This window comes from Staurois parvus, unplaced genomic scaffold (genome assembly GCF_062004578.1).
Source record: "Staurois parvus isolate SC_StPar_1 unplaced genomic scaffold, SC_StPar_1.0 ptg000114l, whole genome shotgun sequence".
NCBI classification, from domain to species: Eukaryota; Metazoa; Chordata; class Amphibia; order Anura; family Ranidae; genus Staurois; species Staurois parvus.
Window position 1 is genome coordinate 5794878 of NW_028317910.1, and position 12382 is coordinate 5807259.

The 12382-nt window shown below is 45.0% G+C and overlaps 1 protein-coding gene across 1 annotated transcript in view; it reads right to left on the bottom strand.

The window, feature by feature from the left end:
* Positions 1 to 816: 816 nt before the first annotated feature.
* Positions 817 to 12382, bottom strand: part of RAD52 (RAD52 DNA repair protein) — a 124182-nt gene continuing 112616 nt past the window's right edge. Inside the window, exon 12 of the mRNA XM_089671794.1 lies at positions 817 to 1128. Coding sequence (XP_089527920.1) covers positions 1061 to 1128 — 68 coding nt within the window. The 3' untranslated portion in view covers positions 817 to 1060. The remainder of the gene's footprint in view (positions 1129 to 12382) is intronic.

The following is a 12382-nucleotide window of genomic DNA, read 5'->3' on the forward strand; positions in this document are numbered from 1 at the left end:
GTTCCTGTGCTGCCCTACCCTTGTCCTGAAGTCTCTTCTGGTTCTACCTATATACCGTAACCTGAAGGGGCACGTTAGACACTATACCACTAAGTGGATGAACATATCAGAAACTCTTTGATGGTGTAGACTCCTCATTTGTTATCACTGAAAGACTACAAGCCATGGGTAACATGTTGGCATGTGAGACATTTCAACTTTTGGCGACAATCCAACCATGAAGGCAGGGATCTATTCTCTTGACCTGAGGTTGTTGGCTTTCACTGAAAGTATTTATGTTCTTGATTTTGCTGGCTTTGCGGAAGACAATTGGGTCTGTCCAGAGGTCAGATCGCCTAGTTTAATGTCACTTGGGGAAAAGAATCCTACTAGGAAAGGGTTTATATTGTGATTTATGTCCACATTGGAAAATTTCCATTCATTTTCTGTCAGCAAAGGAAATAATGGGAAATCTACAATGAAGACACAGACAAACACCGCTATTAGCGGAGTGAAAATACATTAGAATGTGTGATAATGTTTTATTGGTTATGTGCCCTCCTATCTCAATAACAACTACCACTGCCCATTTCTTGCTCCGTTGTCATAAGAACAGGAAGTGATGTAAAATCTCCCCAGTGGAGTCATAGGCAGAAAAAAAAAAAATTTAACAAAACTTTTAGCTCTTTCCCACTTCATCAAAAATGAAATACTTAGCCACAGTTGGGGTTTTAACGAGACTGTCACTTTAACAGTGATGTTTGTTGTATCAGTAAAGAAAAGGTTGTACCAAATATAGGGCACGACCAGAGTGCTACAAATAACAGATATCTTGGATAAAAAAAAGAAAATGTTTTATTGGACATTAATGAAATATATAAATATAATTATTATAAAACTGTCCTGGCTGGCTGAATGGAAGAAATGTTCTTGTGCATGAAACATTCTGTTAAATGTGTTTATGATGAGCAGGCCGTACAAGCTCTATACATTCCATCCAATATTACCAGTTATATTCCAGCATTTCATAAGGGAGTCCAAAGCTTTGAGGAGGGAGAATAATGGGCAACGAAGATCTGGATCAAGTTGGCTCCAGTCGCCTCTTTTTCATGACAAGACCAGCGTGGTTTGGTCCATATGGGCTTTTATCTATACAAAGACAAAGATGGACTGTTAAGCTGGAATAATGTGCTTCATCTATTCCCCAAAAACACACTTTACTTCTAAAAACAAAAACTTTTTTTTTTTTTAGTTTTCAATAAACTAGGTAAGGGTTAGCTTTGAGTCTTTCCCCAGTAGAGAAAATAACTTTCATTTCCTATCCTGGTGACAACACAGAAAGTTAGTGAAAATACAAAGATGGACTGTGCTGGAATAATCTGATTCGTCTGTTCCCCATAAACACACTTTACTTCTAAAACCAAAAAAGTTGTTTTTTGTTTTTCCAGTTTTCAATAAAGTAGGTAAGTGTTAGATTAGAATCTCTGTTAGGTTTCTACTAGTCTGTTTCCCCAGTACAGACAATAACCTTCATATCCTGGTGACCACACCAGCATTAAGGGAAAATATTTCATATGGGGTAAGAGAAAGGAATAAAATAGTTATTACAGTTTTTAGTGTCCTAAGGTTTAAAGTTCTAGTCTTTCTTATGGAGAAATCACCATTTGCTTCACTAGTTTATTCATTTAGTTCAGAATATTCACTCAACTCTTTACGGTCTTCTACTAAAAATAGAAACAGTGCATCTGGATCTGTGCAACCTCGGTAAAACTTAGGGAGCCTTACCCAGATCCCACACTGTAGGAACAACCAGTAATGTTGCTGTGGGCACTGAATCCCACGTGCAGTTAGCTGCATGGTGCTATAAAATTCCAGGGCTGCAGTCCATTCCTATGGAACCCAGACCTTTTTTCAGTCAATGCACCCTTTAAAATTCTGCACAGTCTCGAGGCACCCTTTAAAAGCCTTCATAATCTTGAGGAACCCTTTGAAATTCCCTACGATCTTGAGGCACCCGTTACAAAATGTAAAAAACTAAACCAATTGTTTTACAGGATGCAGCAACATCTGCACATGTGGGACAGCCAGTGTTAGAGGCAATTTATTCTTTCAAAGCAAATACACTTTTGCACACTGGTACTGACTAGTATTCCATTGTTTCTCTTCTCCCTCCATTTCTCTCTCTCTCAGCCAGTATGACCCCAGTGTTGATGGAGAGGGACAAACAGGGATGCTGTGCTGGTGCCTGATGTCCTTATCAACTGATGACATCATTGGTTGCTATGTCCCCGGCAGCTAGAAGGTTGTAATGGTGTGCAATGAAAACCTGTGGCTATGTGTAACTAAACGGAAGGCTTGATCCACCTGCTGGTTTGTGTACAATTTTTTGGCCAATTTGTAGGCATTTTGCGAAAGCATACCCACTGTGATTGACAAAGCAAGGGGCCTTTATGGACCAGCGACATGGACTGGTAAGACAGGGTAGCCCTGTTTATTGGACCATTATTGTGACCCTATAGCAGGTATGGGACTTAATATCTTTATTACTTGCTTTATACTTATGTGTATCCTGAATAGTATCTTGTTTACAGCATATGTTAAAACTATCAGGAAGCCAGGATTTTGTTTGAAATGTATTCACTTAAACATTATTAAACTTTTTAAACTTGGCAAAAAAGAGGAATTCAAAGAACAGTCTCAGATGCATCACTAGGTGTTACAATATACCACAGGTTGCACAGTTTACCGCCATTTCCATCTCTTATAAAAGGTACTCAGGCACTACCTCACGTCCATTTGCCACAAGGACTTCACTACAGGACAGTGGACACCCAGGTTGTATGCGTATTCTTCCATGGGCACGCCTACCAATTTCTAGACCCTACTCCGTGAGTACACCATAGGGAATACCCTCACTGATAGCAATGGCTGAAACCAGAACACAGAGTGTTGCTGCTTCCCTTGCACCAGTGCAAGACCCTATTGTATCACTGGTCTCTGCAATTTTAGCTCTGTTTTCAGGCGCAACAAGTGATCCACCTGAGCATATTGTTCTGCAACTTTGTCACAATTTCTTGCACAGCTAACAGATTTAACCCCTTGCCGCTGACGCCTCCCAGCCCTTTAAGAGCTTCTAGGTGCCAGAAGGTGGAGGTGGGCATTCGGGTCATGTGACCGCTGTGATTGGCTATCACAGCAGTCACGTGATCAGAAAGTTCCCAATGACAAGTATGCATCGGGAGCTTACCAATTCCCACCGGCTACCGTGCAGGGAGCGTGCGCTCAGCGCGATAAGTTGTTCATACAGGGCCGCATATATTCGGCCGCTCAGTGTTAAGGCCCACCTACCAAGAGGCTGCACATATGCGTATGGCCAGCGCAAAACGGTTAATACAACCATAATTGTCCAGGGTTCAAAGACCTAAGGCTTCTTCCACTCCCCCACCATCTCTACCGGACTCAAACTGAAATGCCTCCTTTAGAAGACACAGATGTCGAGGGAAATGAAGAGGACTCTGGTTTTAGAGGATGTCGCAGATTTCTCAGCCTCCTATACACCTGATGTTATGGCTTCACGCAATATGTTGATATGCTCTTTTCTGCTGTCTGCAAAAGGCATGTTGCACTTGATTCTCCTTGGTCTCACCATGCCCCTTTGGAAAATAAGACCTGCTAAGTCTGAATAAACATTCCCCATTGTGGACAGAATGAGCAATTTGTGACATTGGGGTAAGTCCTGAAAAACTGGATTTTTTGCTACTTGCCGTAAAATTCCTTTCTCTGAGTTTGATGACCACAGCACCCACTTCTCTGTTGGAGTTTAAATGCATGACACTACTTTATTAAGAACTAGATTGCTCATAGCAGAGAAGGGGTTTTATACGGTTTTCTCTTATGTTCATTGAGGGACACAGCTCTTCTGAATCTTGACCATAGGAATGTCCCAAAGCAGTGCCTTAACAAGGGGTGGGCAAACCAATACAACCCACAAAACATCCCAGTCTTAGTCCATAGGGTTCAGTATTGAGTTGGCCCACCCTTTGCAGCTATAACAGCTTCAACTCTTCTGGGAAGGCTGTCCACAAGGTTTAGGAGTGTGTCTATGGGAATTTTTGACCATTCTTCCAAAAGCACATTTGTGAGATCAGACACAGATATCGGACGAGAAGGCCTGGCTTGCAGACTCCGCTCTAATTCATCCTAAAGGTGTTCTATCGGGTTGAGGTCAGGACTCATGCTCATCCTTGTCTTTATGGACCTTGCTTTGTGCACTGGTGCGCAGTCATGTTGGAACAGGAAGGGGCCATCCCTAAACTATTACCACAAAGTTGGGAGCATGAAATTGTCCAAAATGTCTTGGTATGCTGACTCCTTAACTCCTTAGGAGTTCCCTTTACTAGAACTAAGAAGCCAAGGCCAACCCTTAAAAAACAACCCCACTCACCTTACTGCAGCTCACAGAAGGGCTGGTAAAGCCCTGGCTGCAGAGTTGGACTTACTTTCCACCTCTGAACCAAAGAAGGCCCTGCACTGGACTAAACACAAATATTATATTTGCGCTAATACACCTGGACCGATGCTGGCTAAGAACCTCACTCAGTAGGGAAACTGTTTCGGCCTGTTCGACTGCGGCTGCCCATGGGAGACTACCTCCAACCCCCAGCAGATTGTATCGGGCTTTGCGGACTTCCTCTCGCAGCTTCACGCTAAACCTGCCCCTCCTCTATGGATCAAGTGGAATCCTTCTTTCGCAAACTGAAGTTCCCTGCATCTGAAGCAGCATGTGACACTCTAAATCCTAGTATTACTGAGACACAAGTTCTCCAAACCATCAAGACTTTGCGACCCTCCATGGCCCCAGACCCAAACAGCTTTTCACGCGTTTATTATAAGAAATCTTTAACACTCCTGGCACCTCACTTATTTTAATGCTTTGAAACCGGGATCCTTGCCTCCCCTGATGCAATCAGGGCCCATACCTTTCGGCCTATCTCCCTACTGAACGAAGATTTGCAGATACTGGGAAAGATTCTCAGTCTTCGTATTAATGCCTGTCTGCTTTGCCTAATTCCTAGGGACCAGGCAGGTTTTGTTCCCAGGTGGCAGGCTAGGGATAATATCAGTAAGGTGATCCACCTCATACACCACCTTCATCAACGAAAAATTCCTGGATTCTTGCTTTTTTTTTTTTTTTTTTTTTAGACATTTACAAAGCCTTCGACTCCCTGTCTTGGGAGTTCTTGCACTTTGTGTTATCCCGCTGGGGATTGGGGAGGCTAATTTAACCTGGATCCTGGCCCTGTATTCTGCCCCTTCTGCTTTGGTAAAATATGCTGGGTTTTTCTCTGCTCCCTTTTCCATTATTAGAGGTATGAGACAAGGGTGCCCCCTATCCCAGCCCTCCATTTTAGCACTCCAATCGTTGGCAATGACCCTACGGGCTGACCGCAATGTGACCGGCATTCCTTACGCAGCCCATGAGTATAAACTCAACCATTTCGCGGATGACGCCTTTCTGACTCTCAGTAACCATTCTGTCACTCTTCCCGACTTGCAGTGAGTTCTTTCACGCTTCCCGGAGATATCAGGCCTACAGATTAATTTAAATAAAACTGTGGCCTTAATGTCGCCTTACAGCCTGAACTGGTCACCCGTCTACAGTCTCACTTACCTTTCAAGTGGACATCATCCTCCATTGACTACCTTGGTATCCAGTTCACTGTTTCCTACTCTTCTTTATTTGGAGCTAACTACTACCCAACGCTTCATGCCTTGTCTGCTCTTATGCAATCCTGACAGTTCCTGCACTTGTCCTGGATAGGCCATATCTATTCTGTGGAAATGACCATTCTACCCAAACTATATTACTTTCGCACTTCTAGTACAGGTCCCATCGTATTTTCTACGGTTGCTCCAGAATAGGATCCTACATTTTATCTGGGCTAATAAGCGCCCTAGGGTTTCTAGGGCTACTCTTTCTGTGCACAGGCTACGGGGGGGGACTAGGGGTACCTAACAGAGCTAAATACTATCAGGCGGCTCAGATCTCTCAGCTATCTTTACTGCATGCCACAGTTGATGTACCCTTATGGGTGCTCCTGGAACTTCCCAAAGGTGTTCCTATTTCCCTGTCGACACTTCTCTGACTGCCTTTTAACCTCCGCCCAGGGGCACAGAGTCTGCTCATGTATCATAGTGTACAAGTTTGGGACTCTGTGCAGTATTCTGGTGGTCTCGTCATATTTACTGGCCTTGCTCCTAATTATAAACAACCCTCTCTTCCCACCTGGCCTGGACCAGCCACGGGTGTTCTCTTGGTGGGTTACCAATGGGTTTTCTCACATCTGACATATTTTGAACTCTAGGTCCTTTCCCACATGGGCCTCTCTCCTCGTGAGTCCCATGATATCCCTCAATCAGAATTATTTCGCTATCTCCAACATTGGGTAGCTTAATTGCGCAGGACTTCCACTTATCCGTTTTGATAAACTGACTTTGAGCATACCTGCCAACATTACCCTGGCTCTCCAGATCTTATCTCAGCCCTTTATGCTTCTCTGAATGGTTGCTCCTCCCATACTGCCCTTTCCTATGTCACCCAATGAGAACAGGATCTGGCAATTGAGGTAGATCTAGCGGACTGGAGCAGGGCCTGGTTTTCTGTGCCTAAATGCTCATTTAACACGGCTACCTTGGATGGAGATTAGATTATATATATATATATATATATATATATATACACACACACATATATATATATATACACACACACACACACGTAAACACACACACAAACTATATTGCCAAAAGTATTTGGAAACTCCTCCAAATCATTGTATTCAGGTGTTCCAATCACCTCCATGGCCACGGGTGTTTAAAATCAAGGACCTAGGCATGCAGACGTCTTCTACAAACAATTGTGAAACAATGGGTCGCTCTCAGGAGCTCATAGAATTCAAGCGTGGTACCGTGATCAGCGGTGTATTCACCGTGAGGCAAACAAGGTGTTTGCCTAGGGTGGCAATTTTTAGGGGGACGGCACCGCCCCCGGAAGAAGGGACCTGGTAAGCAGTGGCGGACTGAGTCATGCAGGGCCGCCATCTGAGGGGTACCACTGGTACTCCTGTATGTGGCCCGGAGAGCAGGAGGATCGGTATGGTGGGGGAGAGCAGTTGCAGAACGATGCCCTGTGTATCTCTCCCTGCAGCAGCTGAAAGCCAGTTTTGCGCCCTCCCGCTGGCTTTCTGCTGCTGGAGGGAGAGATAGACTTGGCCCGGATCGAGGGTATGCCCTGGTGTTTGTGAGTGGCCGCTGAGCTCCTTCCCCCTCCCACACTCAGAGATGGGACCAGGGGAAAGCCTGGAGCAGGGAGAGAAGTGGCGGAAAGAAAGAGCCAGGAGGAGGTGAGCTGTGTTGTATTCTCCGGGCTCTCTCTCCTGTCGTCCATGCAGCACATGAGACCGGATCACTGATAGATGGTATGGAACTGTACACACACAGTGTGATTACCATCCCCTACCTCCTCCAAGGGCTGCTCCTCTCCGGGGCAGCAGGAAATGTGGGTAGGGGGTGGTAATCATAGTGTGTGTGTATACAGTCCCATATGATCTATCAGTGATTCTGTCTCGTGCTGCATGGACGACAGGAGGGAGTGCCCAGAGAACACAGCTCACCTCCTCCTGGCTCTTTCCTCTCCACTTTTTTTCTAGGTAGTGGGGATTTTGGGAATGGGGGGTGGTATTTGCTAGGAGGAATGGGGGGAATATGTGCTAGTAGAGGAGAGGGGGAGAAAGAGAGGGAAGAGAGAGGGGGAGAAAGAGAGGGAAGAGAGAGGGGGAGAAAGAGAGGGAAGAGAGAGGGGGAGAAAGAGAGGGAAGAGAGAGGGGGAGAAAGAGAGGGAAGAGAGAGGGGGAGAAAGAGAGGGAAGAGAGAGGGGGAGAAAGAGAGGGAAGAGAGAGGGGGAGAAAGAGAGGGAAGAGAGAGGGGGAGAAAGAGAGAGAAGAGAGAGGGAGGAATAGGGGAGAGAGAAAGAGGGAGGAGAGAGAGAGAAAGAGGGAAGAGACAGGGAGAGAAAAAGGGAAGAGAAAGGGAGAGAAAGAAAGAGGGAAGAGAGGGGGAGAAAGAGAGATGGGGAGAGAGAAAGAGGGAAGAGAGGGGGAGAAAGAGAGACAGGGGAGAGAGAAAAAGGAAAGAGAAAGATGGAGAAAGAGAGGGAACAGAGGGAGAGAGGGGGGCAGAGAGAGAGAAAGAAAGAAAGGGAACAAGAAAGAGAGGGAGAGGGAGAGAGAAAGAGAGGGAGAGAGAAAGAGAGGGAGAGAGAAAGAGAGGGAACGGAGAGGGAGGGGGAGAAAGAGGGGGAACAGAGAGAGAGGGAACAGAGAGGAAGAGAGAGGGGGGGGACAGAGAGGAAGAGAGAGACAGAAAGAGGGAACCGAGAGGGGGGGAAGAGGGAGAAAAGGGAAAGAGAAAGATGGAGAAAGAGAGGGAACAGAGAGGGAGAGAGAGAGAAAGAGAAAGACGGAGAAAGAGAGGGAACAGAGAGGGAGAGAGAGAGGGAACAGAGAGAGAGGGAGAGAGGAAGAGAGAGGGAGAGAGGAAGAGAGAGATAGAAAGACGGTACACAGAGAGAGAGGGAGAGAAAGAGGGAAGAGAGAGGGAGAGAGAGAAAGAGGGAAGAGAGAGGGAGAGAAAGAGGGGAGAGAGAGAGGGGGAACAGAGAGGGGGGAGAGGGAGAGGGAGAAAAGGAAAAAAGAAAGACGGAGAAAGAGAGGGAACAGTGGGAGGGGAGAAAGGGGAAAGAGAAAGACGGAGAAAGAGAGGGAACAGAGAGGGGGAGAGAGAGGGGGAGAGGGAAAAAGGAAAGAAAGACGGAGAAAGAGAGGGAACAGAGGGAGAGAGGAAGAGGGGGGCAGAGAGAGGGAACAAGAAAGAGAGGGGGAGAGAGAACGAGAGGGAACAGAGAGAGAGGGGGGGGGAACAGAGAGAGAGAGAGGAAACAGAGAGATAGAAAGAGAAAGAGGGAACACAGAGAGAGAGGAGGGAGATAGAGGGAAGAGAGAGGGAGAGGGAGAAAGAGGGAAGAGAGAGGGAGAGAGAGAAAGGAGGAAGAGAGAGAAAGTGGGAAGAGAGAGACAGAAAGAGGGAGGGGAGAGAGAGAGGGGGAGAGAAGGAGGGGGAAGAGAGAGAAAGAGGGGGAAGAGAGAGAAAGAGGGGGAAGAGAGAGAAAGAGAGAGAAAGAGGGGGAAGAGAGAGAAAGAGGGGGAAGAGAGAAGAGAGAGGGAGAAAGAGGGAAGAGAGAGAAAGAGGGAGGGAGGGGGAGGGAGAGAGAGAGAGAGAGAAGTGGGAGAGAGCGAAAGCGAGGAAAGTGGGAGAGAGAGAAAGAGAGGGAGAAAGAGATGGAGAGAGAGAGGAAGAGGGAGCAAGACAGAAGAGAGAGGGAAGAGAGAGATAGAAAGACGGAAGAGAGAGATAGAAAGACGGAAGAGAGAGAGAAAGAAAGAGGGAAGAGAGATGGAGAGAAAGACGGAAGAAAGAGAGGGGAGAGAGAGAAAGAGAGGGGGAGAGAGTGAAAGGGAGAGAGAGAAAGAGGGAGAGAGAGTGAAATGAAGAGAGAGAAAGAGAGTGGAGAGAGAGAAAGAGAGTGGAGAGAGAGAAAAAGAGTGGAGAGAGAGAAAAAGAGTGGAGAGAGAGAAAAAGAGGGGGGAGAGAAAGAGGGGGGGGGAGAAAGAGAGAGGGTAGAGAGAAAAAGGGGAGAGAGAGAAAAAGGGGAGAGAGAGAAGGGAGAGAAAGAGGGGAGAGATAAGTCCATCCATGAAATTTCCTTGCTGAAGCGCACAGTGTGCACAGGTCGCCAACCATCTGCAGAGTCAATAGCTAAAGACCTCCAAACTGCATGTGGCCTTCAGATTAGCACAACAGTGCATAGAGAGCTTCATGGAATGGGTTTTCATTACCTTACATTACCAATTGCAATACAAAGCATCGGATGCAGTGGTGTAAAGCACAATGCCACTGGACTCTAGAGCAGTGGACACGTGTTCTCTGGAGTGCCAAATCATGCTTCTCTGTCAGGCAATCCGATGGATGTGTCTAGTTTTGGCAGTTGCCAGGAGAACGGTACTTGCCTGACTGCATTGTGCCAAGTATAAAGTTTGGTGGAGGGGGAATTATGGTGTGGGGTTGTGTTTCAGGGGTTGGGCTTGGCCCCTTAGTTCCAGTGAAGAGAACTCTTAAGGCGTCAGCATACCAAGACATTTTGGACAATTTCATGCTCCCAACTTTGTAGGAACAGTTTGGGGATAACCCTTTACTGTTCCAACATGACTGTGCACCAGTGCACAAAGCAAGGTCCATAAAGACATAGAAGAGAGCATTTGGGTGGAGGAACTTTACAGGCCTGCACAGAGTCCTGACCTCAACCCGATAGAACACCTTTGAGATGAACTAGAGCGGAGACTGCGAGCCAGGCCTTCTCATCTGACATCAGTGCCTGACCTCACAAATGCACTTCTGGAAGAATAGTCAAACATTCCTATAGACATTCTCTTAAACCTCGTGGACAGCCTTTCGAGAAGAGTTGAAGCTGTTACAACTGCAAAGGATGGGCCAAATCAATACTGAACCATAGGGTCTGAAGACTGGGATACCATTAACCACTTCAAGTCCAGACACTTTCACACCCTTCCTGTCCAGGCCAATTTTCAGCTTTCAGTGCTATCACACTTTGAATGACAATTGCGCAATCATGCAACACTGTACCCATATTAATTTTTTAGCCTTTTTTTGAGACAGTTAAAACTTTATTTTGGTGGTATTTATTCACCACTGGGATTTTTATTTTTTTTTGCTATGTAAATCAAAATTTTGAAAAAAAAAGTTTTTCTTATAAAATTTTGCAAATAAATAATCTTTCTTCATATATCTTGGCCAAAATTGAATCAGTTAACCCAAATTAGTTTATAACCAAAAATTATAATTTTTCAAAACATTATTTTAGATGATCTTTTTATATTATTATTTGTGTTTTTTTTTTTTTTTCACATACTGTCACCCTAGCAGTACAGTGTCACCATAGTGACACTGTACTACTTGTGGGGGGTGATGAAGATTTTTTTTTTTTACACTGATTGCTTTTACACCCATAAAGGCTGTAAAAGCAATAAGTTCTCCTCTCTGATTGCATTCTTGCAGCCTTTGAGAAATACTGTGAGAGCTGTGATTGGTCACATCTTGTCACATGGTACAAAGCTGTTGTAAATAACCTTGAACCATGTGACCTCGTGGTGCCGTGTGCTCCCAGGGAGCGCACACAGGCTGTGAAAGCGGGCACCGTTTATAAACGGCAACCCACTTCTGCACTGCTCCCGTCCGACCATTTATGTACATGGGCCGGACGGGAAATGGTTAAAGTTCATGTGCGTGTAACAGCAGGCGTCCCAATACTTTTGGCAATATCGTGTATATATAAAATGTTTGGGGGTTCCAAGTAATTTTCTAGTAAAAAAATGTAGATTTTTACATGTATGTGAAAAGTGTCAGAATTGGCCTGGTAGACAAGTAGTTAATAAATAATGCATTTTTAACATTTTATGAAATGGTGGTAGTGCCCAATCCACAGTGCCATCTCTATGTGTGTGTGTGTTGTGTTCATGTGCATTGCAATAAAATGATGCAGGCATACATTTTATTGCAATACCAAACCGAATTTAACAATTTCTTTTTTAATCTTTTTAAAAATAAAATTAGCGTTGCAATGTGATGTAACAATGCACTGCAGCACAACACGCCATAAAATTATTTTTTCTTTCAATTAACTTGTTTTTTAGCAGTATTGTCAAGGGACTTTTGGGAAATATCACGGGGGCAAAGACCCGTGATGTTTCACTTTTAACCTAGAGTCATACACAGTGTCTTCAATCTCCTCCTCTGCAGCTCTGCATTCTGTAATGAATACAATGTTGCTCAATATAGAGCACTCTGTGTTCATTTACAAACAGGAGACATAGTAAACATGTGACTGATACTTACCATGTTTTCCATTATGAATGAACACAGGGTGCTCTGTGCTAAGCATTCCTGCATTTATTGAGGGGGGTTCTTAAACATGATAAACTGTGTGGATCTATCTGTCACTGCAAACAACAAATCCTAACTGAGTCATTTACCAAGTTAGCATTCCCTATCCCCCCTCCCTTTAATCATACCAAAGACTGAGTTCAAGACCCAGCCAGGATGGTTTTTGTGTTTTTTCTTCTTTTTGCAAAAATAGTGCAGTGCTGGACAGGTCCACAGGGTACAGGGTCTAAAAGTGAAGTAGCCCATAAAGAAAACTCAATGTATTTATAAATTGAGTTGTTTGTGATTAGTTGTAATCCTACAACACACTTACCATCCACTGAGAGTA